The sequence below is a fragment of the Brassica napus genome, chromosome C9 (assembly GCF_020379485.1).
Source record: "Brassica napus cultivar Da-Ae chromosome C9, Da-Ae, whole genome shotgun sequence".
Taxonomy (NCBI): Eukaryota; Viridiplantae; Streptophyta; class Magnoliopsida; order Brassicales; family Brassicaceae; genus Brassica; species Brassica napus.
Window position 1 is genome coordinate 59,370,256 of NC_063452.1, and position 27,034 is coordinate 59,397,289.

General features: G+C 33.9%; 4 protein-coding genes across 5 annotated transcripts; all 4 read left to right on the forward strand.

Annotated features, from left to right (window-relative positions):
• The first annotated feature begins 372 nt into the window (after nt 1-372).
• Nucleotides 373-3,089, forward strand: LOC106372335 (IRK-interacting protein). 2 transcript variants are annotated; one of them, XM_022709099.2, is made up of 3 exons: nt 373-753; nt 1,227-2,707; nt 2,798-3,089. In XM_022709099.2, the coding sequence occupies exons 1-3, from the start codon at nt 550-552 to the stop codon at nt 2,862-2,864; spliced, it is 1,752 nt and encodes a 583-aa protein (XP_022564820.1). In that variant the 5' UTR covers nt 373-549; the 3' UTR covers nt 2,865-3,089. The 2 variants fall into 2 exon arrangements, with proteins under 2 accessions (XP_022564820.1, XP_013667981.1); XM_013812527.3 differs by having other exon boundaries at nt 374-753; nt 1,227-2,808.
• A 710-nt stretch (nt 3,090-3,799) lies between these two features.
• Nucleotides 3,800-5,615, forward strand: LOC106372337 (UDP-glycosyltransferase 92A1). Its single transcript, XM_013812530.3, has one exon. It carries the CDS (start codon nt 3,933-3,935, stop codon nt 5,385-5,387), a length of 1,455 nt encoding a protein of 484 aa, XP_013667984.2. The 5' UTR covers nt 3,800-3,932; the 3' UTR covers nt 5,388-5,615.
• A 12,536-nt stretch (nt 5,616-18,151) lies between these two features.
• BNACNNG61420D lies at nt 18,152-18,712 on the forward strand. The gene has a single exon (XM_013810619.3). The coding sequence runs from the start codon at nt 18,335-18,337 to the stop codon at nt 18,563-18,565; it is 231 nt and encodes a 76-aa protein (XP_013666073.1). The 5' UTR covers nt 18,152-18,334; the 3' UTR covers nt 18,566-18,712.
• Nucleotides 18,713-23,231: 4,519 nt separating this feature from the next.
• On the forward strand, nt 23,232-25,658 carry LOC106370626 (transcription factor MYB46-like). The gene is made up of 2 exons (XM_013810620.3): nt 23,232-23,592; nt 24,892-25,658. The coding sequence occupies exons 1-2, from the start codon at nt 23,315-23,317 to the stop codon at nt 25,448-25,450; spliced, it is 837 nt and encodes a 278-aa protein (XP_013666074.1). The 5' UTR covers nt 23,232-23,314; the 3' UTR covers nt 25,451-25,658.
• Nucleotides 25,659-27,034: the final 1,376 nt, after the last annotated feature.

Consider the following 27,034-nt stretch of genomic DNA (forward strand, 5'->3'; position numbering starts at 1 on the left):
ATTATCCAATCTAACATTTATTATAAAAAGATTTAGAAAAACATTTACTAAATACTAATGCTCTCCAAATGTTATATGGTGAATGCTCTCAAATAAAGCTTTTAGAAGAATATTTGCATTTATAATTTATAAAATTAAAGAAAAATATATAGCTAATTCATTTATTTTTATTTAATGAATCATAAAATTATTTTTATCCAGAAGCTTGAGAGGGAATAAATTTAGTAATTTATACCAAATAAATTTTAATTAGTTGGTTCTAAAGAAAGAAAAAAAGATATTGATTTTTAATTGTTAAACTTAAAAGAAAACAAGGGGTATTTTCGTAAAATTTTAACTCTGCCCTTCACATGCGCTTTTTTTATCAAGTCCTTTTTAGAGAAGGGAGACAGAACATTCCTTGGATTTTAACTCTCTCTCTCTCTTTCTCTTCTCTCTCTCTCACACGCAGACATCATCCTCATCACACATACCCTTTCCTCTCGCACTATCGCATTCACAGCCTCTCTTCTTTCTTTCTTCTTTCTCTCTCTCTAATCTTCTTCTTCCATGGCTTCTTCTGAAACAAAAATGAAGGGAAGAGAAAAAGAAGAAGCCATAGCAAACAGTGTGAAGATCAGGGCACTTCAAGCTGGTCTTATGCAGAAGTCAAGCCCTTCCTCCACTTACAGTATCAGAATCCCTTCTTCATCTTCTCCAGCTTCTCGTCCTCTCCCCAACCTCTCTGCTCATGACTATCCTGTTTTCACTCCTGTAAACTCTCTCTCTCCTTATCTTTTTCTCATCATCTTTCTTGTCGGGTTCCATGATGTGTTTTTGCTTCACTTTTTCGCATCTCTTTACTTGATTGCTTTCGACATTATGTATGGGAATTTGAGTTTGTTAGCATTTTAAACACATTTTTTGAAAATTATCATCGAGCCCGAGATTTATTGATTTAATCCGGTTTAGGCTCGCTAATTTTGGTTTATTTTAAGAATTAGGAGAGAATTAGATTTCTTAATTTATTCATATATTATTCGGTTAATAATACATTTAATAATTTAAATTACTGTGAAGTATTAAAAGACAAACAGTAAAAGACTTGGATTTGGTAGAATAGAACCATTGTTATTCTTGTTTTGTCCTTTAGCTGTCACACTGTATTGAGTTTGGACACAAGTTACTGTGTTTTTTCCACTTTACACAATTTTCTCTTCCAACTTATCTCCTTGGTTTTGACACAGAGCTATGAAGATGAGCCTGTATCTGCATTTCATCACAAGAATCTCACACTATCTGAAACTTGGGATGAATCTGGTGTTGGTTTAGTAGAAGGAGATGAAGAACAAGACTTGAGACACACGTATCACTCTGATTCTCACAAAACCTCAACTTCAAGAAAGACTTTAACCCCTCAGCAAGATTCCCATGTTTACACCATGTCGGACGCTCTTAGATCCCCACCGTTACATTTTTACACAACCGGTAGAAGTAACTGTGGTGGCTCGGTTGATTTTAGATCGGTCTCTTCTTGCAATGAGTACAAACAAAGAGGTTTTGATACCAAGAGCTTGAAGAGCTCTAATCTTGTTGTGCCCTTGACGGATTCTCACTCCGTTGTTGTTGCTTCTCAGACAAGGAACCGTGGAGGTAGAGTGATGTCTTGGTTGTTCCCCAAGTTAAAGAGGAAGCAAAAGAGTAGTAACTCAATCTTTAACTCTCCTAGTAGAACCGAGAGATCAGAAGAGGTTTCTCATGAGGTGTTGAAAGACTCTGGTTCTTCTGGTGGCGAGAAGCTGAAGAGAGAGTTGATGGAAGCAAACAGAAGCAGAGACGCTGCGTTAACTCAAGTTGAAGAGATGAAATCTTCGTTGGGAGAGTTCAGCGAGAAGCTTCAGTACTTGGAAAGTTACTGTGACGGTTTAAAGAAAGCTTTGAGACAAGCAACAGAAGTAGTCTCACAAGAGAATAGTAACAAGGCAGTGAAGAAGACGAACTCAGAGATGCCAATGAGTGAAGAGGTGATGGTTGAAGGGTTCTTGCAGATCGTATCCGAATCAAGATTATCGATAAAGCAGTTCTTGAAAACATTAGTCACAGAGATAGACGAAGAAGACACGACTCTAATGAGCAACATCAACACTCTCCTTCAACCATACAACTTATCATTCACCTCAAAGTACTCCAAGATCATTCAGTCCCACTTGGAATCCATCATAAGCCAAACAATATACCAAGACTTCGAGAACTGCGTCTTCCAGAAGAACGGTAAGCCCAAACTACTCGATCCAGAACAAGAACGTCAAGCTAAATTCTCATCGTTTGCTTCCTTGAGAAACTTGAGCTGGAACGAGGTCTTGAAAAAGGGCACAAAATACTACAGCGAGGAGTTTAGTAGTTTCTGCGACGAGAAGATGAGTTTGATCATTACAACGTTGAAGTGGACGAGACCCTGGTCTGAAGAAATGCTTCAAGCGTTCTTTGTAGCTGCGAAATGTGTGTGGTTGCTTCATTTGCTTGCCTTCTCGTTTAGGCCAGCGTTAGGGATCTTGAGGGTGGAAGAGAACAGAGTGTTTGAGTCGAGTTATATGGAAGATATGGGTGGAGGAGATCGAGAGAGGATACAGAGATCGTCAGCGTCACGTGGACAAGGGCGGGTTAAGGTTATGGTGATGCCAGGGTTTTATATACAAGATAGGGTTTTAAGATGTAAGGTTCTTTGCAGGTACAAGTCATTAGGGTGAAGAGTGTCACACACTGTAATTTTTATGTAGCTTTTATTTATTGCGTTTCTTCTTAATCTTTTATGAGTCAGATTTTTCAAAAGTCAACGTTGTGGAAACAAAAGGTTAGGAGGAAACTGGGGGGAAAGCTGCGGCTGAAAAAGATAGACACAGGAGTTGAAAAGACATACAATATGGGCCAAAAGTACCAGATCGAAGGCCCATAACCTTTTTGTTGACACCATGTTTTTGTGTGTTGGCCCATTAAATTTATGATTAGGAAGCTCTTGTAATCTATAGACTAGTACAAGTCCATAAACATTATGAGTTGGCATCTTGTTATTGGGGCAGAAGAGCACCTCCATGCACAGGTCTTACGAGTTATTGGGAGGTTCTTACCTTAGGGTTTTTAGCGGAATATAAGAACTCGTCTTTTAATTTTTAGCTAAAAAAGTTAAGAACCGTCTCTTAAAACTCTTATTTAAGAACCGGTTTTCAGTTTTTTTAGTTAAAATTTAAGAGACAGATTCTTATATTTTGTTAAAATCCTCATTTTAAGAACCTTCCAGTAAGAGTATCTGAAAATAAAATCAAAATCAGTAGTAGTTAAAAGTGGAAAGAGACCATATCAAACAAGATACCCTTTAAAACTCCACTTGCCTTTTGTCAGTTTCTAATAAGTGGTTATAGTTATTTCATAAAAACTTCTCAACTTAATATTATTTTATGGTTAAAAAACGCATTATCAGTATCTTGGGGCCGAGGGTGGTCTAAGTCAACAATGTTGTTCAACTTTTTTCTGGTCAAGACAATGTTCTTCAACTCTAAATTTCAATAAAACATTCAGTAACTATTACCAAAAGTCTGTCTCAAAGAAAAAAAAACTAATGGCAAATCAGGATCAACTTTCTGTGATTTTTTTCCGTATCTAATGCACTAACATTTGAAAAATTTATTACGTTTCCAATAAAATAAGACAAAAATCCTGACCTTGAAATGTGGAAAATATAACTGAAAAAGTTAGTGAAAAATCTAAAGACGCCAACGTCACTTTTACACCATTAATTCGTGAAAAAAATAAATAGACTAATGGGAGAAGAGAACCAAAAGTGAATGGGCTAAACTTCCCCCAAGTCTTTAAGACTCTTTTCTCTTTCTATTCATAGAGTTCAGACCGTAACGCCCATCTTCTTGTCTGAATCTCAAAAGCTTTTCCTCAACACGGAGATGGCAGACGCTAAACCTAAAAGTCTGAATATTGTCATGTTTCCTTTCATGGCACAAGGCCATATCATCCCTTTTGTTTCTTTAGCCCTTCGTTTAGAGAAGATGATCAAGAACAAGAACAGAGAAGACAACCTCATCCTCTCTCTTGTCAACACTCCTTTGAACATGCCCAAACTACGTTCCAAACTTCCTCCTGACTCCTCCATAAAACTCATCGAGTTGCCTTTCAACAGCTCCGACCACGGCCTCCCTCACGACGCCGAGAATTTCGACTCTCTCCCTTACTCTCTCGTCATCAGCCTCCTCGAAGCTTCAAGATCCCTCCGTGAGCCCTTTCGAGACTTGATCACTAGGATCTTGAAAGAAGGAGATGATGTTGTGGTGATCGGTGATTTCTTCTTGGGATGGATCGGTGAGGTTTGCAAAGAGGTCGGTGTTTCTTCGTTTATCTTTAGCGCTTCTGGTGCTTTTGGGTTAGGTTGTTATAGATCCATATGGCTTCACTTGCCGCACAAAGAAACCGAACAAGATCAGTTTCTATTACATGATTTCCAAGAAGCAGGGGAGATTGAGAAGACTCAGTTGAACTACTTCATGTTAGAAGCTGACGGAACCGATGACTGGTCGGTTTTCATGAAGAAAAATCTGCCAGGATGGTCTGATTTCGATGGATTCTTGTTCAATACGGTTGAGGAAATTGATCACATCGGTTTGTCTTATTTTCGTAAAATAACCGGTGGTAAACCGGTTTGGCCGGTCGGACCGGTTTTACCCGATGCTGGCTCGAGGTCGACAGAGGAAGGTGTGAAGGCATGGCTCGACTCAAAACCGGACCATTCGGTTGTCTACGTGTGTTTTGGTTCGATGAACTCTATTTCTCAAACTCACATGCTGGAGCTGGCTATGGCGTTAGAGAGTAGCGAGAAGAACTTCATATGGGTGGTGCGACCACCAATGGGCGTGGAGGCTAATAAAGACTTTGATGTGAAAGAGTATTTACCGGAAGGGTTTGAAGAAAGAATCAAGAAATCAAGAAGAGGAGTGATTGTGAAGAAATGGGCGCCACAGGTTGATATATTGTCACACAAGGCAACATGTGTGTTTTTGAGTCATTGTGGTTGGAACTCGATACTCGAGTCGCTTAGCTACGGCGTGCCATTGCTAGGATGGCCTATGGCGGGGGAGCAGTTCTTCAATTCGATATTGATGGAGAAACATGTTGGTGTATCGGTTGAGCTGGCGCGTGGGAAGATATGTGATATCAAATGTGATGAGATTGTTTCTAAGATCAAGCTGGTGACGGAGGAGAGTGAAGTAGGGAGAGAGGTTAGGAGAAAGGCTAAAGAGGTGAAGGAGTTAGTGAGGAGAGCGATGGATGATGGAGTTAATGGCTCTTCTGTTATTGGTTTGGAAGAGTTTATTAGCCATGCAACGGTCAAGAACGAGAAGAGTTAAGACACTAGTTAATAGGTGCATGGTTTGTATAAGAGGATCTTATTGGGAATGACATTATTAGAAAAATGAATAACTATGACCGGTGGTTATACCACACAAGTGTTGTGATAGAGGAACTACTCTTTTCATAAAGTGTTAGATACTCTTTTGTTTGTTGAGCTAGACACACATGGTCCCAAGAGTTTATATTTGTATCTTTCACATCGAATAATATGTCTGAAGAAGTAAGGTGTCTTGTTATGAAGTACATAGGAGTATGACGACTAGATAGTAGAAGAGGGAAAAAAGGTGAGCCGTTTGCGAAAGTTTTGCTAAAACGGCGACAATGTCGTTGTAAAGATGCAGTTTCACAATTATAGTATCCTCTATTTTTATGCTATGTTTTTTTTTCTTCAATAAGGCGAAGAATGTCTTTAATGTCCTCCATCTCCACAATAGTTCTTTTTTTTCTGAACAACTGGATATTTTATAAAGAAATTCGAAAGAGCAGAAAACATAAAGGTTCAGGACCCAGATGGGCTTGTCCATAGGTAAACAAAGAGATAAAACATGGACTTTAAGGGCCTGCTTAGCTAAAAAATCAGCATCGCTGTTCTGGGAACGGGAGATGTGATTGAAGGTGATAGAATCGAAGCTGGAGAGAGACTCTTGATGTCCTGGAGCACACCATAGATTTCCTTAAGCTGATTCGGGATAGAGATTGCTCTGATGAGCGTTGCGCAATCGGAGAGGAACGCGACCGAGGGGAGTTCCAGTTTCATTGCTTCTGTGATTCCTTTACGGAGAGCCAGTGATTCGGCCATGAGAGGAGAGCTAACGTTGTCGATGATGCATGTGCCTGACGAGAAGAAGCCCAATTGTTCATTAGTGAATCGCCAAGCAGTACCTGCTCGCTTTGATGACGCCTCCCAAGCTGCATCTACGAAACAACAGATTGTGTGGTTTTGTCTGGGGGCTTGTCTTCAAAAATTAATATGTTTCTTGTCAACCACAGGTACCAGCAGATCCATGGGAGAACTGGAGCTCTAATCCCTGTAGGTGGGAGGCAGATCATCTCTCTGGCTTTCACCATCAACGTTTTGAAATCTGCCTCCTCCTCAATGCGAATTGGTGATTTGAGGGGGATAAAACGCCATACTTCTTTGGCAAAAGGGCATTGAAAGAAGACGTGCATTGCTGTTTCTACTTTCTTACATCGGGGACATAGAGCTGTAGAGTTCATACCTCGTCGCTGTAGTTCACTCCCTAACGGTAATGCTCCTTGAGCACACGACCACAAGAATAATTTGAGTTTTGGTGCTGTTTTGGAAGACCAAAAGTCTTTTATCCAATTGAAATCCAGGTCAGGGGAGGGTTGCGAAGCTGTTGCTTGAGGACTAAGGGATGGCATGGTCTGGGCTTTTAAATTATATTCTGACTTCGTTGAATAGATTCCTGAATCAAGGGGGAGCCAGACAAAAATATCTTCTGCCCCTTCCTTGCTTGGTCTTATGTATTGTATCTGCTCCTTGAAGTCTGGTAAGAGTTTCTCTATTCTCTCTTTGTTCCACTGGAGGTTATCTGTGAGAAGATCAGAGACTCGAAGATCCAAATTTGATTCATGGATTGGACCAAATGGCTTTGTCTGAGCGTTGAGAGAGATCCATGCGTCCTTCCAAATTTTTGTAGTATGACCATTGCCAATTGTCTTTCCCAGGTGCTCTTGGAGGAGGTCTCTGCCATAGAGAATACTTCTCCATCCATGGGAGCAGACAACTGGGGTTTGAGCATCGAGAAAGCTCCTCTTGTGACAGTATTTCCCAGTAAGTACCCTAGCTAATAAGCAGCTTGGAGACATTAATATTCTCCATGCAATCTTTGCCAAAAGAGCTTGGTTAAAGATTTGAATATCTCTTAGACCTAGACCGCCTGATGCTTTGGGTTTTGTTAGCTTCTCCCATGCTAACCAGCACATACTTTTCTTGTCGGGGGATTTATCCCACCAAAACCTCGTGAGCGCAGACTGTATTCTATTGCAGAGGCTTTGTGGGAGTTGGAAGCAAGACATTGCGTATGTGGGTATAGCTGTGAGAACTGCCTTGAGCATGGTGATCTTTCCTGCGCGGGAGAGGAACCTTGTGGACCAGTTTGAGGCTCGCTGTCTGATCCTATCTACAATTGAGGTAAACAGGTCTCTTTTCTTTCTCCCAAAGTGCTCAGGAAGGCCTAGGTATTTACCTACTCCTCCTTCCTTCTGAATTCCCAACAGATCTTTTGATTTTGTCTTAGTTTCCTCAGGAGTCTTTACGGAAAAGGTGATTGATGATTTAGAGATGTTAACTTTCTGACCCGGTACTTTTTCATAATCTTGCAGAATTTGGATCAGGGTGAGGCAACTCTCCGGTGATGAGGTACAGAAGATCATCGTGTCATCCGCAAACATCAGATGGTTTACACGGGGGCTTCCTCTTGCCACTCGCACACCTCTCATAGCTCCTTCTAGTTCTGCCTTTCTACAGAGCCCCGATAAGACTTCTCCACACAGGATGAAGAGATAAGGCGAGATGGGGTCTCCTTGCCTAATTCCACGGTGAGGACTTACTGCTCCATATACCGAATCATTTATTAGATAGGAGTACGATACCGTTGTTACACATTGCATGATCCAGTTGATCCATTTAGAATGAAAATCTAGGCGAATCATCACTTGAGAGAGGAAGTTCCATTCAACTCTATCATAGGCTTTTGACCGCCATAGCACATTGTTTCTGAGCTTGTGAAGTCTTTAGGTATTGCAGCACCTCATGTGTGATTAACACATTGTCTGTTATCGCACGTCTAGGGATAAAGGCAGATTGGTTCTCCGAGATGATGGAGCTCAAGACAAGCTTTAACCGTAGGGAGAGAAGCTTCGATATAATCTTGTAATATACATTACACAGAGCGATAGGTCGATACTCATCCACTTTCTTTGCACTGTGAATCTTGGGAATCAATCTAACATGTGTTTCATTCAACGTAGGTGACAAGATTCCGAAGGAGAAGAAGTCCTGGATTTCTCTTATTACTGAGGAGCCAATAGTATCCCAGTTTGAGTGGAAGAAGCTAGCGGAGAAACCGTCAGGACCTGGTGCTTTATCTGCATGAATAGCAAAGAGTGCCTCTTTTATTTCTGTAGGTGACGGTTCCCTGGTAAGGGATTCATTCCACTCCTCTGTTACACAAGGTTTCAGAGCTTGTATGACCGTGACACTGTTTTCTTCTATCTGGTTTGCAGTGAAGAGCTTGTCATAGTAGGCGCAAACTACGGCTGAGATCTGTTCTTCCTCGAAAAAAGGTACACCATGATCATTCTCCAAGACCGTTAGTCTGTTTTTTGCTTTCCTGGATTTTGTTACCGCGTGAAAATAACCTGAATTTGAGTCTCCAAGGGTCAGCCAGAGTTGGCGACTTCTTTGTTTCCAGTAGGCTTCCTCAGAGAGATAGGCTTTTAGGAGGAGCTTATTAATATTTTGGATTCTCTCTTCATCAGGTACATCCATGGACATTTGCTCATCCAGCTCCTCTCGCAGCTCCTATATCACCTTTCTACTGTTCTCGTGGAATAACTTGCACCACTTACAGATGGCTTTGCGACAAAGGGCCAGCCTTGCTTGTACTCCCAGGTAAGCACATTTACCCCAGACTTCCGCTACTAGCTCTTTAATTTCTTTGTTATCTTTTAGGCGTCTGTCGTAGCGGAATAGATTGTGACCCTTCTTTTTCGTCGTGTCGAGGTACGAGATAATGGGGCGGTGGTCAGATCCCTCGAACTTTAGGTACTGACAGCGGCTTGAGGGAAAGAGATCGATCCATTCAGGGTTGCTCAGCGCCCTATCAAGGCGGCATCGTACAAGATGTGTCCCTCTTTTGCCTCTCCAGGAGAAGACATTTCCAGAATGTTTCAGATCAAAGAGGTCATTTTCGGATAGAAACGTTCTGAACGCTCCAAAGGTACCTTCTGTCCTTTCTGGCCCTCCTCTTTTCTCACTGTTGTCAATAAGTTCATTGAAATCACCGGTTAAGAACTAAGGGCCTTTAGGGTTAGAATGAAGTGACGATAGATTATTCCAAACCGCTTGTCTCTTTGTATGATCCGGTTCTCCGTAGGTGAAAGTTGCTAGAAAGGATTTTCCTTTGGAGGTGATTCTCGTGTCTATGAAATTGTTAGACGTAGATAGAACTGTAAGTTCAATATCTTTCTTCCAGCTGAGAACCAAACCTCCACCGCCTGGGCTATGGGGGGGAACAAAGCAATTATTCTCATCTTTTAGCCAGGGGAGCTCTTTTTTAACCATATCTTCTTGATTCTTTGTTTCCATCAGGAACACAATATCAGGAGACTTCTTCTTCCAAAGCTCCTTGAGTCGCTGGACTGTTATGGGGTTCCCCAGCCCACAACAGTTCCAGCTCAGAACGATTAAGGAGCCGGGAGTGGAAGAGACCGAAAATCCTGAGACTTCCTTGGGGAGGAAGGGGACTTTCTTGTCGCATATGTGGTTTCCCTTCTTGATGGTCCTGCTCTTTCATTCCTCTGATTAGCGTCTTGTTGCTTTGCTGGTGAGGCTCTGTTGTCCTGTTTCTTTTTTGTAATAGCTGGGATTAACTGTATAGCAGGGTTCCTTGCAGGAAGTGTAGTATCTTTAGCCAAGCGGACTCCTTCTCTAGCAGCTCCAGATGTCTTCTGGTTCAGAGTAGAAGCTCCAGTCATGCGCTTTCTGTCATTTACCGGAGATTGTTGGATTTGTGATAGCTTCCTCTTCTTAGAGCTTGCTCCTCTGAGAATATTCGAGAGTAGTCTTGGTGAGCGCATTTTAGTTTGCTTTGATATCTTGTTCTTCGCCTTTTTTTGGAAGTTTCTTAGAGTTTCTTCATCTTATGCTACTTCCAGAGTTTCTCTTGACTCACCATTTCCTTCTTCCAACAGCCCGTTAGGACTGACAATGACTGATTTGAGTTTCCCAGCTTGGATCTCCTCTGTGGTGTTGTTTGTTTGGGTCATCAGGCCTAAGCCCCCAATGTCGTTTGGCTCACCTCTTCTCGTAACCGGAGGGGGAGTAACTTCTACATCTGAAGGTTGCATAGCCAAATCAAAATCAATGCCAGGAGGGCTTTCTGATCTCACTCCGCGCTCCCATGGAGATAGGGGACGTCTTTGATCTGCTGAGGCAGCTAAAATGGACTCCGCCGTTCTTTCCATTAAGTCTTCTGCATCTCCCGCTAAAACACGTTGTCTTCTTGCAGCAGCTTCCACCGGGTCTACACAACTGAGGTATTGTTTTGTAACCTCTTGGAGATCTTGTAATACTTGTTCTTTAGATAAAGGCACCTGGACATTTGAATTCTGAGAGGTATCTACTCTATGCTCCCTAGAGGACTCACATATTCTCAAAATCCCTGCCGCCGTTTCTTCCGTTTGGCCTCTAGCATCTTCTGCTAGTACCCTTTGTCTCCTGGCGGCCGCTTCCGTGGGGTCTGGGCAGCTAAGGTACATGAGAGTAGCTTCATTTAGGTCTTTAATGATTTGTTCCTCCACCTGCCTTCTTGGTGATCCTTGAAGAGATTGGTTCTCTGTGATCTTGTAGCTAGGGTCTTGAGGTTGACCAGAAGCTGAAGCGTCTATGGGCTTCAACACAAGAGGTAGAGGTGTTGGCTTCTTTCTCCATTCACTGAGACCTTTCTGAGGGAAGGGGTTTTTTCTTTGAAGAAATCTCTCTTTTTCTAAGTCTCTTTTCTGAGTGTAGGGAGGCGAGTTATACACTTGAGGTTCAGGGACTCTTTCCAGCGCCTTGCTTCTCCAGTTGTGGGAGTCTTCGTTTGGCTTCTCTATGATTCTTGTTGGTGGGGGGGACCTTGGTTTGCTTTGTGGCCACGCGCGCACCAAAACTGTTGCCGTAGCGGTCGACTCTTTCGTGGAAAGCACCAGTTTGTTGGTTGCCTCTGGTCTCTGTTCGTGCATCTCGACTGGTTAGAGGTACATCTTCTATGTACTTTTGGTTTAAAGTTAGCTGTCTGTTCCTGCGGAATGTAGTCTCTTCCGTATAGTAGCTTCCTTCTCTCTGAGCTAATATTTGTTCCTTTTGTTTGAGGGCCCCATCCTGGTCTCTCCTGGTATAAGCAGTGCAGTCTTTTTTCAGATGGGTTAGGGAGTAGCAGGCAGAGCACTGATTCTCGAGCTTCTCATACTCCAGGTAGATCAGGCTTTCTTCCCCCGAATCGAACTCTATGATGGCTTCTTTGGTAAGTGGCATGAGACCATCTACTAGAACTTTAACCCTTGTCGTTGTCTTTGTCAGTTCATGGTTTAGGAGCGTTCCTAGATCCTTTCCTATTTTGCAGATCATGTCTTCTAGCCAGAAGTGTAGAGGAAGCCCCTTGATACGAATCCAAAAAGGGATTTGTGAAGGGAAAGAAGCCGATATTATGGGTTCCCATCGCTGGATAATAACCATCCAGTAGTCAAACTGGTAAGGTCTGTTGTCCAGAATTCTCTGCAAGTCTTCTTCCCTCTCAAATCTGAATTGGAAGCACCCATTTCCTAGATCTGAACCTGTTGCTTTTCCTTGAATATGCCATTTGAGACGTAAATCTGAGAGTAAAGCCCAGATCCGTTGTTCCCGCGGGTTTGTATCCCTACCTATGAGGGTAAGGGCGTTCTCCTTGATCAGTGCTGAGTTATCAACATAAGGAGCCTTTATCCTTTTGATGCGAGTTTCCTGATCTTCAGCTAGGTGACTCTTTCCTTTTTCCCCAGTTGAGAAACGTTTAGCCATGGCTTTTGCAGGTGAGTGTCGTTGACGCTTGCTGAGTAGCAAAGATTTGTTGCAAAAACACCTTTAGTAGTTCTCACCCTTGTCCAGTATGAACCAAATCTGAAGATTCTGATGGGAATGAGGGCTTGTGGTTTGAGATTTGAAAGAAAACGAGATCTTGGAGGACGCTACTTCTGGAAAAGAAATAGGGCTTCCAAAGGAGAGACCGTAATGGACTGGAGGTTTCTTTCCAATTACGGTACTCAACTGATGTGTCGTTGTCGAAGTTTCAAATCTTGGGGACGTTACTTCCTTGCATCGAAAGCCGTGCCTGGGAGAGTCCTTTCTCACCGAGACTTTGAAGACATCTTTTCCACAATAGTCCATACTCCATAGTCCATACGACACTTACCAGAAAACTATGTTAGAGGATTAAAAACATTTATATTTTGTAAACAGTAGTTTTCTTAAATAAAATATAAAATTCTTGCACGATTATCGTAGTCTAACAATTAAAAAAAAATTACCTTGAAAATAATTGCAAACCGATATTGATATATATACAGTAAAACAATATATGATATATGATATATCTTTTCATTTTGAATACTTTTTTTTAAATGGTTTGTGGTTGTTTCTCATTTTTACTTATATTATATATTTTAAAAGTTTATGGAAAATCAAAAGATATGTATTTTCTCCTTATTTTAGTTTACTTTAATGTCACATGAATTTTTTTGATAGCACAATAAGATGTTTTATACAAAAGTATAAATTCTACAAAGTGCATATTTGTAATTTTATTAAAATAAGTTTAAGATAATAATTTAAAATATGCATAAAAATTTAAATGTTTATATCTTTGCTAATAGGTATTGAAATATTGGTAATTTTATTACAACTAATCTATACTAATAAAAGGGACCTTTTGAGGCTCCATAGAGCGTCCACATCAGCGAAAAAAATTCTCTCGAAATATGACATGTGGCATTATTATTTAAAAAATAGAAAATAAGTAATAAGCAAATTTGCAATATAAGGAAAAATATATAATAAGTAAATAAACAATATAAGAAATAGAAACATTACATTAAACAATAATAAATAAATATACAATATAAGAAAAAATAAATAATAAGTAAATATACAATATAATAAATAAAAATATTACATTAAATATATATCGTAATATTATCATTGATATAAAAATAAAAAATCTATACTAATAAAATGAACCTTTTGAGGCTCCATAGAGTGTCCACATCAGCGAAAAAAATTCTCCCGAAAGATGACACGTGACATTATTATTTAAAAAATAGAAAATAAATAATAAGTAAATTTGTAATAGAAGAAAAAATAAATAATATGTAAATAAATAAAAAGAAACATTGCATTAAACTAATAAGTAAATATACAATATAAGAAAAATAAATTATAAGTAAATGTACAATTAAGAAATAAAAAACTAAATTAAACATATATATGAAAAATGTATAATAGAATAAATAATAATTAAATACACAATATAAGAAATAGAAATATTATATTAAAAATTTATCGTAATATTAGAATAAATAAATATAAAATAAAAAAAAAATAATAAGTAAATAGAGTATATAAGAAATAAAAATATTACATTAGATATATATCGTAATATTATCAGTGATATAAATCTATACTAATAAAAGTAACCTTTTGAGGCTCTATAGAGTGTCTACATCAGCGAAAAAAATTCTCTCGAAAGATGACACGTGGCATTATTATTTAAAAAATAGAAAATAAATAATAAGTAACTTTCCAATAGAAGGAAAAATAAATAATATGTAAATAAATAAACAGAAACATTGCATTAAACTAATAAGTAAATATACAATATAAGGAAAATAAATTATAAGTAAATATACAATTAAGAAATAAAAAAACTAAATTAAACATATATATGAAAAATGTATAATAGAATAAATAATAACTAAATACACAATATAAGAAATAGAAATATCATATTAAATATTTATCGTAATATTAGAATAAATAAATATAAAATATAAGAAATAATAAATAATAAGTAAATATAGTATATAAGAAATAAAAATATTACATTAGATATATATCGTAATATTATCAGTGATATAAATCTATACTAATAAAAGAAACCTTTTGAGGCTCCGTAGAGTGTCCACATCAGCGAAAAAAATTCTCCACAAAGATGACACGTGGCATTATTATTTAGAAAATAGAAAATAAATAATAAGTAAATTTGCAATATAAGGAAAAATAAATAATATTTAAATAAATAAACAGAAACATTGCATTAAACTAATAAGTAAATATACAATTAAAAAATAAAAACTAAATTAAACATATATATGAAAAATGTATAGTAGAATAAATAATAACTAAATACACAATATAAGAAATAGAAATATTATATTAAATATTTATCGTAATAGTAGGATAAATAGATATAAAATATAAGAAAAAATAAATAATAAGTAAATATAGTATATAAGAAATAAAAATATTACATTAGATATATATCGTAATATTATCAGTGATATAAAAGCAAGAAATTTAGAATAAACAAATATACAAAATAAGAAAAGATAAACAGTAAGTAAATATACAATATAAAAAATGGAAAAAACTAAATTAAACATATATCTGAAAAATGTATAGATAAATAAATTATAAGTAAATATACAATATAAAAATATTACATTAAACATTAATTATAATATTACAATAAGTAAATACAAAACATAAGAAAAATAAAGAATAAGTAAATATACAATATAAAAAATACAAAAAATACATTAAACATCTATCTGAAAAGTATATTACAATAAAAAGTTAGATAAGTAAATATACAATATAAGTAATAGAAATATTACATCAAACATCTATCGTAATATTACAATTTGATATAAAAGCAAAACATTTAGATAAGTAAATATACAATAAAATAAATAAATATACAATATAAGAAATGAAAAAACTACATTAAACATCTATCTAAAAAATGTATAGTTTTACATTTTTATTATTTCCAGATATTTTGTAAGTAAATATAAAATATAAGTCAAACAAGCATACAATATAAGAAATATAAATATTACTTCAAACCTCTATCATAATATTATCATTTGATATAAAAGCAAGAAAATCAAAATAAGTAAATATACGATATAAAAAAAAATAAACAATAGGTAAAATACAATTAAGAAATTAAAAACTAAATTAAACATTTGTGTGAAAAAAAATGTTCAAAAAAATAAATAATAAGTAAATATACAATTTTAAGAAATAGAAATATTTTATTAAACATCTATCATAATATTAGAATAAGTAAATATACAATATAAGAAACAATACACAATAAGTAAATATACATTAGTAGAAATAGATACTAATAAAAGAAACATTTTGAGGTTCCATATAGGATTCACATCAGCGAAAAAAACTTCTCACATGAGACGAGACATTATTATTTAAAAAATAAAAAATAAATAATAAGTAAATAAACAATATAAGAAATAGAAACATTACATTAAACAATAATAATTAAATATACAATATAAGAAAAAATAAATAATAAGTAAATATACAATATAATAAATAAAAATATTGCATTAAACATATATCATAATATTATCATTTGATATAAAAGCAAGAAAATTAGAATAAGTAAATATACAATTTATAAAATGGAAAAAGTAAATTAAACATATATATGAAAATATATAGTTAAATAAATAATAAGTGAATATACAATATAAAAATATTACACTAAAAATTTATTATAATATTACAATAAGTAAGTATAAAACATAAAAAAATAATAAGTAAATATACAATATAATAAATACAAAAAATACATTAAACACCTATCGGAAAAATATATTATAAAATAAATATTAAGTAAATATATAATATAAGAAATATAAATATTACTTTAAACATCTATCGTAATATTACAATTTGATATAAAAGAAAAAAAATTAGATAAGTAAATATACAATATAAGAAATAAAAACACTACATTAAACATCTATCTGAAAAATGTATAGTTTTACATTTTTTTTATTTCCAAATATTTTATAAGTAAATATACAACATAAGTAAAACAAGTATACAATATATGTAAAACAAACGTACAATATAAGAAATATAAATATCACATTAAACCCCTATCATAATACTATTATTTGGTATAAAAGGAAGAAAATTAAAATAAATAAATATACAATATAAAAAATAAACAATAGGTAAAATACAATTAAGAAATTAAAAAAATAAATTAAACATCTCTCTGAAAAAAATGTTTAGTAAAATGAATAATAAATAAATATACAATTTAACAAATAGAAATATTATATTAAACATCAATCGTAATATTAGAATTAATAAATATACAATATAAGGAAAAATACACAATAAGTAAATATACAATATTATAACTGAAAAAACTAAATTAAAAATCAATCTGAAAAATGTATAGTAAAATAAATAATAATTAAGTATATTTATTTTGACAACAATAATTAAGTATAAGAAATAAAAATATTACATTAAGCATCTATCATAACATTAGAATAAAAAAAAGTAAATATACAATATAAGAAAAAATAAATAATAAGTAAATATACAATATAAGAAATAAAAACTAACATCAAGCATCTATCTGAAAATGTATATTTTTACATTTTTATTATTTACAAATACTTTTATAAGTACATATATATACAATATATGAAGAAATAAATAGTACGTAAATATGCAATATAAGAGATACAAATGTTACATATTATAATAAGTAAAAATATAAGAAAAAATAAATAATTAGTAAATATAATATATAAAAAATAAAAATATTACATTAAATTTATATCATAATATTATCATTGATATAAAAGCAAGAAATTTAGAAAAAGTAAATATACAAAATAATAAATGATAAATAGTAAGTAAATATACCATATAAAAAAAATTATACATCTATCTCAAAAATGTATAGTTAAATGGAAAATGTATAGTTAAATAAATAATAAGCAAATATACAATATAAGACATAGAAATATTTCATTAAATATCTATTGTAATTTTACCATTTGATATAAAAGCAAAAAAATTAGAATAAAAAAATATACAATACAGAGAAATTCCTTAAGATGGTCAGTTTAAGTTTTTGTCCCAAAATAGCATTAATAAGAAAAATGACCAAAAGAAGTTTTATTAAAGAGTAAAAATACTTTTATACCGTAGGGTTAACTAATCTAGATTTAGGGTTTAGAGTTAAGGGTGGGGTTTTGAGGATAGGATTTCAAATTAAAAAAAAAATTAAAATTAAAATTTTCAAAATAAAAAGTGGCTATTTTGGTCATTTTACTTATTCAATGTTATTTTTGTGACAAAAACTTTAAAAAAAAAATTGAGAGAGATGTCCTACAATATAAGAAAAACTAAATAATAAGTAAATATACGATATAAGAAATGAAAAAATATATTAAATATCTATCTGAAAAATGTATAGTTTTCAGTTTTTTCCTAAGGAAATATATATTCACACAAAAATACAATTCAGAATTTTGTTGTTCTTCGTAATACAATGTAAAAAAAACTATATAGTTAACATTTGAAAATCAAAATAGCTCCGCGCGTAGCGCGGATTAACACCTAGTCTATAAAGAAAATATAGCTGCGTGTAAGATAATTTTGAATATATGCATTTTTCCTAAACCAATTATATAAAATATGGCACATCTTTTTTTATAAAAAGTAGAGAATTGAAAAAAAAAATCCAAAATAGTATATTCTATAGAATAATTCCGATAAGGTTTAATCTGACAAACAACTAAATCACAACGTAGATTTTCCATTCTGTCTTGATTTAACTGTAAATTTATTTCTGAAAATTACGTTGGTCTCTTTTACCGTACCCATTCTAACGAATTTTCACCCTTTTCATATCTCTTTCTCCCGTAACAAATAGGACTAGAATTAAAGTTAAAATTAAATAAATTAAGAGAGGTTGCCGGTGCTGTTAAAATATGATTAAAACCAAACCTTTGACTTTGTTAAAAAAATATTCTTCTATCTATATAATTAAGGCTAACCCACGAGACCAAAACCTTCTCCAAACCAAAAAAGTTTTTTAAGTTCTCCTTTTGGGATTCGAAGATGAGATGTTCATGGCCGACACGCTTCACCTTCTTGATGGTCCTCACAGTCGTCATCGCCATGATTGCCGTAGCTTATGGATACTCCTCTGTTTCATCATCAAATCATAAGTTTCCTCATTACAAGTACAAAGCCCCACTTCCTCCAACGACTTATTCTCCTTACCGTTACTTCTCCCCGCCTCCACCTCCTCCGGTTACAGATTCAGATTCTGCAGCGTATGCTCGATGATCGCAGCGTAGTACGTCAATTTTTGGGGTTTTTCTTCCTTCTCATATGTTTGCTATTCTATTTTACTTTTCCTTTTGGATTTTGATGTGTAACTAAATTAATTAATGACTAGTTTTCTAAAGTAACGTGAGAAAGGTATGTACGAAATCGATTGCTTACTTATGTGAGATTGGTAATTATCAGAATTATTGCAGTAGTGTCTACTAGTCCAGGTAGATGCGAAACTAATGAAGTAATTACTTGATTACATTACAACTTTGTAATGCATATTTAATTATTTATGAGCCATGTTTGATGTTTGGGAATGTAGAATAACTTACCAAAAAGTGATTTAAAGGTAATTTACTTTATTGAAAGAGTTTTACATATGGTTTTTTACTCCTTTTATTTCATTCAAAATACAAATAAAAGAACATTTAACTAAGAAAAAGTGAAGTAATCATACTATGATTCCAACTTGCTTTTTACTTTCTGAAAAATCAGCAAATATTAAACACAAAAAGGTTTTATAAATAATCACATAGGTTGAGAATTGGCTAAGCGTGAGTCTAGATTGCGGTTGCGCGGATTTTAGTTTTCATTTATTTTTATATAAATATTTTGTTTTCAATTCTAAATTGGTATATATTATAATATATTTGTGTCTATCGATTTTTAAAACATAATAAGTTTACTTTATATTTTTTTCATTGAATATATTGTTTCAAACTTTCACATGTATTTGTATCTTCTTATATATATATATTTTTCGGATTATTATTTCATTATTAAAATCGTTAACTATATATATAAAGATTAGTAAAATATTGTTTTATTGTCATATTCAAAGATATTGTAAAATTTCACAAATTTAGAAAGTTTTTAAAAAATTAAACTTTTCTCTTCATAGATTTATATTATCGAGTAAACAATTAAACATTTATTTTTGTTTAATTTTTAAAATAAACTATATAGTTTAAAATTTGTTTTCTTGGTTTAAGATAGTAAAGATTAATCATTGTTAGATAATATGATTTTTGTTGTTTAAAAAAAATCTTTATAATTTTAAAAGTTAACATCGACAAATATTTAAATATTTAGCATATAGAGGTATAGTATTACAATATTAAATTATATCTATTTAATTTATACTATCTATAAATCCAATGGATCATCTATTGTTTAAATCCAATTATTGATACCCCCAATATATTTTTTTGGTATGTCCAAAATTTAAATGATAAGATTAGATATTAAATGTAACATGACTTTGTAGGAATAGGTTCATTAGGTCATCTTTAACGCAGTATGTTATGCGTTTTTTAAAGAGTGGACCCCACACTTTTCATAAAAACGGGCTTCAAATTTCGCGAAATAAGGAACGGCTTCGGTCCGTTTGTTACACTATTTCGCGGGCCCCACGACACGTGGCGGCCCGCGATTGGTTCCGTTTTAAAATTTTTTTTTTAATCAGATAAAACAAAAACAAAAACAAAAAAAATTTAGAAACCCAAACGGGGTTTATCCGATAATCATGTCCTTAAGTCCATTTTTTAAAAAAAACACATATGAATCAATGTTGTGAATTCTATTTTAATATATAAGATTGGCTAATGTGACAATTTAACAAAAATACCCATTTTTTACAAGTATCAGAATTAGTCTAGCACTCGATCAGTAGCGCCTCATTAACAAAGTACTTAGTGGTGCCCCATTAACAAATAAAATAACTCGGTGGCTGTATTGATTAGAATCCGTCGTGGCCGACGCGGTTTAGCTGTAAGCTGTGGGTGATGAAGAATGCAAATTTTTTTTTTTTTTAATTAAATTAGAAGGTACAAGAAAGAATATAACACCGCGTCAAGTCAAAGCAAATACATAAAAGGTCCAATAAAACCAAAACAACAGCTTCATAATTTTGAATTATTAGCTGTTAAGTTATTAGCTGTTAACAGCTAATAAATGTGTGAAATTATTAGCAGCTAAAAAGTTATTCTTCTTTGTTGCACTGACGTCTTTTTATTTATTTATGTGAGTTTAATCAACAACAATGTCGCAATCCAGCGGGACGGCAGGGGTTAGGTTAAGAACTAGTATCAGTTACAGCTAATAACGATCCAACGGAACGGGATGGTTAGGTTAAAGATTACAATTGGCGATCATGTAATGGAACTGTCCGATTGTGAAATAACTGAACGAGTATGAAGTCGTGCTTCTTTCTTCAAAAACAATCTAATCACGAATTTTATGTAAATGTATAATGATTAACCAATTAGATTTTGTCACCAAAATGATACCCCACGAAGTGAGTAATACTTTATCGTAGTCTTTTTTTATATTAATAAAGAAAAAGCAGATTATAATACAAATATAAAATTATCGGTTAAGATACATCTCCCTGTAAAGTAAGATTGAAGTTTAAGCTAATGCTTTGATTCAATGGTTGTTTGTTAATTTCCTTTATTTGAGGCTCTGTTCTCATGGGTGATAATTGCGTTCCTAGTTAGTAACCACTTTTGTCTTCGTTCAATAAAATGGTAGTATGTATATTGTATATGCATGATTAACCTTTCAAATAAATAAACTTGAGATTTCCGTTACAGTCTCGATAGAGTTTAATACACATTACCCTACACTTCTACTTCTACACAGTGATCAACCTTAGAGATGGGCGTTCGGATATCCGTTCGGGTTTGGATCAACAATTTCGAATTTTCGGATATTTCGGTATAGGGATAGAGAACTCGTTCGGGTATTTCTGTACTTCGGATCAGGTTCGGGTATTTTTAGTCCGGGTTCGGTTATTTTGAATCGGGTTCGGATATTTAGACTTTAAAAAAAAAATTCATTTTTAAGTTTCTTGTATTTAAAAATATAGATTTCACTTAACTGTTTTTTTTTATAGATTGAATGATTAATAGGTTTCAAGATAATATTTCAAAAATAAATAGATATTAATTTGGGTATTGTTTTTAAACTTTGAATGTAACTTTTGTTAATACATGAAACAAAAAGTTTGACATGCATTTTAAATGAATATCAAATTATTTTCTCCATAATTATATATATGTAGTTATGATCTTAAAGCATGTGTAACATCAATATAAATATAAAAAAAAGATGTAAACTAAAAATATAAGGGTAAGTATATATATGTTCGGTTATCTTCGGATATTTATTCGGGTTCGGATATTATCTGTTCGGGTTCGGATATCCAATCTCTTCTAACTTAATATCCGTTCGGATATTTTGGTACTTCGGCTCGGATTTCGGTTCGGGTTTTTCGGGTCGGCTTCGGGTATCGGGTAAAGACGTCAGTGCAACAAAGAAAAACCCGAACCGAAAAATAACAATAATCACACTACTGTATATTGTTATTTTTAAGTGATTATTTCGTGTTTGTTTTTCTTTTTTTTTTTGTTTTTCTTTTTGCTAAAATTTGGTTTGTTTGTTTTTCTGCGTTCAGAGTTACACTAACCTTCGGTTTAGGGTTTAGTTAAATTCATAGATTTGAAGAATGACATATTTAACCGAAAATATATTAATTATAGTTAACGTATTAAATTTTCAAAAAACAGAATTAACATGTTAATCTACTTGTCGCAAACTGCTGTTCTAAAAATAAAAGCTATTTTGTTTATGTATATAAACAAAGGTCCTTGAAATTCAGAAAGATTTAAACAAAATGAAAATCTACCTTAAGATCTTTGGCCTTCTCCATTACAAATCATTTACAAGATTCAATATTCAAACTTCCTTTGTACTTTATCCGTGGATATTTTACTTATGATTGTATAAAAAAGTTATGCTTATTTCTGAATGGTGAGCACAATATAGTAATACTATAAATCATGAGAGTAAACCGAGAAGTTAAAAATATGACTCACGTTTATATCAGTAATAATATAAAATAATGTATAAAAGTAGTTTTATATATTCGCCATGACAATAATTTGATTTCTTCAAGTATACGTGTTGGTGCGCGAGAGGTGGTTGTGTGAAGCCGAAGCAAAACTCTTGCTCGGCTAAGCGTAATACTATAAAACAAGCAAAAAGGGTTATGACATTCGTTCACTTATTAAATATACAATCGAACTATGCTTATATATACGTAAATTATTGAAATAATACAACATTTGCTTACCTTGAAAATGAAGATATCTTTGAATAGAAAATAGACATGCTCATGAATATACATTAATGTCATATACTATATATACGTCAGGTTAACGAATTCGACATATCTGTAATATATACCTTGTGAATGAAGAAACTAATATAAACGGTTTATATATTCGAAAAAGATAAGAAAAAAAAAAGAACAAGTGAAGAGCACTTCTCCTTTGTCTTGATGTTTGCATTTTTGGTCTCTCTCAGAACCGTTTTAGTCCATGACCGTTCAACTAACGTTTCTTCACTTGGTTAAGTTAGTTATATACAAAGATACATTAGTTGTTGGTGTATTTTATTTACCACAAACAATATAATATTTGTCGATTAAACATGCACAAATATATAATTAAAGAGCCTGGGCCGGGTGTTTTTTTGTATGTTTTAAAACAAAGCAACACACCATATATTATATCATAGAGATTAAAAAGGAGGAATGGTTTTCTTACCAGAATTGTAAGCAAACTATACAACCTTCCCTTTCATCACCATGATCATTATCCCTTCATCAAGTCTTCTCTCTTTTCTCTCTCTATTATATAACAAACTTCACTCGTTCACATCAATTAATCGAGCCTCGAGAAAGATTAAGAGAAAAAAATGAGGAAACCAGAGGTAGCAATTGCAGCCACTCATCAAGTAAAGAAGATGAAGAAGGGACTTTGGTCTCCAGAGGAAGACTCAAAGCTGATGCAATATATGATAAGCAATGGGCAAGGATGCTGGAGTGATGTCGCTAAAAATGCAGGCCTTCAGCGATGTGGCAAAAGCTGCCGTCTTCGTTGGATCAACTATCTTCGTCCTGACCTTAAGCGTGGCGCTTTCTCTCCTCAAGAAGAGGATCTCATCATTCGTTTTCATTCCATTCTCGGCAACAGGTTAACATTTTTGCCATCATTTTGGTTACTTTACATGTTGACAATTAATAAAAAACAAATAAAGAAAGAATAAGCTAACTATATTGCATAGACTGTCATTTAGAAAATCAGCATTCTTAGTTTTTTTCCGTTAATGGTATATAGTAAAACGCATAGAAAGCCAAACCAACTTATCAAGAACAAAAGTCCACCTTAAAATAACCAATTTATTTTTATGTCTAATACAACAACCAAATTGTTGAATTAGATCTTAAATGACGTTTTTTTCTTCTACCGGTATGAATATAAAGCTATCTTACCAGAGCAATTAACAAAAAGAATCTGTGTGTATTGCTCAATTGTGAATATAACTATATAAGATACATGATACATCATCGTAAAATGTATAATCGAAGTTCACGTTGAAGGATACGGTTTGGTTTGAGTATCACTGGCACGATAACTGTTAAAATTCAGAGGGATGAATGATTGTTTGTGAAGAAAAATTGACTCAACTGAAAACTGAAATATATAATAGTAACATATAAGAAAGTAGAGGCAAAGAACCAAACTAGGAATGAATACATCTGACATTCACATGTAATTATGTCACTATGTAAGTGGTCAAAGTTCGTTAATCGTGGGTGTTAAGACTTAATTAAGGGTGCGTCTAATAAAAAACACTTGTTTTTATTGAAATCGACTTTTGTCTCTTTGGCACCTTTTTTTCTCTTCTTTAGGGTTTTACTTCAACTTTCATTTTCTAATTATATACATTTATAATTAAGGTTTTTCCCTGTCACCTTCTCGAGAAACATAGATTTTTTAGTTTATACTTTACGTTGGACATGACTTCCTAAAATAAAAAGTGTATCTTTACTATTGTATAATTTCTTTCGTTTTAAAATTGTTTTTCCTAAACATTTTATACGAACTAAAACCAAGTTTTTATCACGCCTAACTAAGCTAATTAGCTCTTTGACTCAAAATGTTATCTTTTATTTTATAGCTGTTAAGAAAATATTTTATAGTTAGTTTTACACAGATTTTATTTTTTGGTCGAAAGTTTTACACAGATAAATAACATAATTTATTGACAAATTTTATGTGAAATCATTTAGCGAAATTTTTGTTTGAAAAAAAATGTCAAAACTATAGTTATAGCGTAATTTTTAGTAGTTGTAGTGCTTTGTTTTCAGTTAGTAATTAGGTCGATCTAATTCCCATGCAAACCATGCAATTGTATAAATTTTACATAACATGACATCGATCGTCTCATTTAACTACTCTTCTCACTTTCTTATTTTTTCAATTTCGTAGGTGGTCTCAGATTGCAGCACGATTGCCTGGTCGGACCGACAACGAGATCAAAAACTTTTGGAACTCAACAATAAAGAAAAGGCTAAAGAAGATGTCTGAAACATCCAACCTCGTCAACAACTCATCCTCATCACCCAACGCAAGCGATTCGTCTTCAAATTCGTCCTCTTCTTTGGAGTTTAAAGACATTATAGGAAGCTTCATGTCCTTTCAAGAACAGGGATTCATCAACCCCTCTTTGACCAACATACCAACCAACAACAATCCATTCACAACGCCACACATGTTCAACCATTCGTTTAATGACGATTTCACCCCTCATGCAGATGGTTTCTGTGGAGTAAACACAGGGCTACAAGGGGAACTCTACTTTCCACCTTTGGAATGTGAAGAAGGTGACTGGTACAAGGCAGATATTATCAACCAGCTAGACGACGTGAACACTAATGGAGCCGGAAACGTGCCTGAGCGTATGAGAATGGAAGAATGTTGGGACGTTGACCAGTTGATGAACACTGAGGTTCCTTCTTTTTACTTCAACTTCAAACAGAACATATGAATTTCTACGTCATCTTATTCTTTTTCTGCTGCGGAATTATACTCAAGATTCTTAGCCACACAAATGCAAATATATATAGATGTTGTTGTAGATAGATGAAAAGTTAGAGAGTCTTTTGTATTTCGAATAATATTTCCGTGATTAGAGATATGTAATGATTAATGTAATACATATGATACATCTCTTAATAAAATAAGCAATAAACACATACAAGATTAATTAATTAGTATTATAAATTATTGTCGTTTGCGCATATGGTCTGGTCAATCTTGCACAAAATACTTACGAAGAGGCTGTATAACCACCATGTCAAAGGCATTATAGATTAAGTCTCTATAAGAGCATCAGCATCGAAGTCTTTAGTGGACGTTCTTAGTGTTTTGGGCTTAAAAAATAAATCAAAAAGTCCAAAAATCAAAACAACGGAGGTTAACTTAGATCTGTTCGATGGGCGTCCTTAGTGCCACGTGTCGCGGTTTGAGAAGGGTCGGAGACGGTCAGGGCAAAACACGACATTCTTCTGAACTCTTCCTCTCCCGATCCTCTCTCGACGGCGATTGATTTGGCGATAGGGTTCGTCGCACATCTCTCTCCAATCACGGCGACTTCTCTCAGAATCTCTCCATAATATCTCCTCAGTCTCTCCCCAATCTCTGTCCAGCTTCGATATCATCGGATTCTCTGTAGATTCATTTGAAGAAGGTATGTTTCTTCTTCGTTAGGATCCCGAATTCGAATCTGTGTTGTGTTTAATCCTTAAATCGAATATGTTTATAGTTTATATCTGAATCGAAATCTGGATTTAGTTTAAACCAACAATCGAATCTGCATGTTAGATTAAATCAGTCCTGATTTCGTTTAGTACCTCCTCTGAACCTAACCGTCTGTTGTTTGGATGATTGGGTTTTGTTTTCGTGTTGTATCTCCTTTGAATCTGTGTTGTGAACAAAGAATCGTCAATATAGTATCGAATGTGTGTTTAGTTGCTATAGTTTCTTGAGAAACAAAGAATCGTCAATATGAAGTATCGAATGTGGGTTAAGTTGAATGTTCCTTTGCATTGTTTTACTTGCTATAGTTTCGTTGATAGATTGTGATACACCTGCAAGAACAAACAGGACAGAGACTGCCATGTCTACAAGTGGTGGGACGTCGCGGCTACAGAGGAGATCAAAGCCATTGGTGCACAAGTGACCCTCCTCAATTTGATATGGAGCAGAAATTGGTTAGGTTGGAGAGCATTGTCTGTGACTTAGGTAGAAAGAAATCTAGATTTGGTAATGGGTTTGAACTAGTTGTAGGTGTTCTGGTTGTTGTGTTAGTGATAATAGCCTTCGGAGTAGCTGCTCGTATGTAGGTTTATATGTCTTGTATTTATCGAAAATGTATGATTATCCTTGTGTTTTGTTAAATCTTGTTCAACTCGGATTATGTAACCCTATCTATCTATCAGGTGTTGTGGTAATCGAAAGAACTTGTGGTAAGTTGGTTGTGTTGATTCATGTAATCGAAAGTGTCAATTTTCATTTAAAGAACTTGTAGAAAGAATACAAATCATCTCACCCTGTTAACTGTTAGGAGAAT

Excerpts from the sequence above, each read along its gene's own strand:
- LOC106372335 (XM_022709099.2), top strand. The coding sequence starts at position 550 with ATGGCTTCTTCTGAAACAAAAATGAAGGGAAGAGAAAAAGAAGAAGCC. Across the intron at positions 754-1,226 it reads ACTATCCTGTTTTCACTCCT|AGCTATGAAGATGAGCCTGT; the intron begins GTAAACTCTCTC and ends GTTTTGACACAG. Across the intron at positions 2,708-2,797 it reads AGATGTAAGGTTCTTTGCAG|ATTTTTCAAAAGTCAACGTT; the intron begins GTACAAGTCATT and ends TTTATGAGTCAG.
- LOC106372337 (XM_013812530.3), top strand. The coding sequence starts at position 3,933 with ATGGCAGACGCTAAACCTAAAAGTCTGAATATTGTCATGTTTCCTTTC.
- BNACNNG61420D (XM_013810619.3), top strand. The coding sequence starts at position 18,335 with ATGAGATGTTCATGGCCGACACGCTTCACCTTCTTGATGGTCCTCACA.
- LOC106370626 (XM_013810620.3), top strand. The coding sequence starts at position 23,315 with ATGAGGAAACCAGAGGTAGCAATTGCAGCCACTCATCAAGTAAAGAAG. Across the intron at positions 23,593-24,891 it reads CATTCCATTCTCGGCAACAG|GTGGTCTCAGATTGCAGCAC; the intron begins GTTAACATTTTT and ends TCAATTTCGTAG.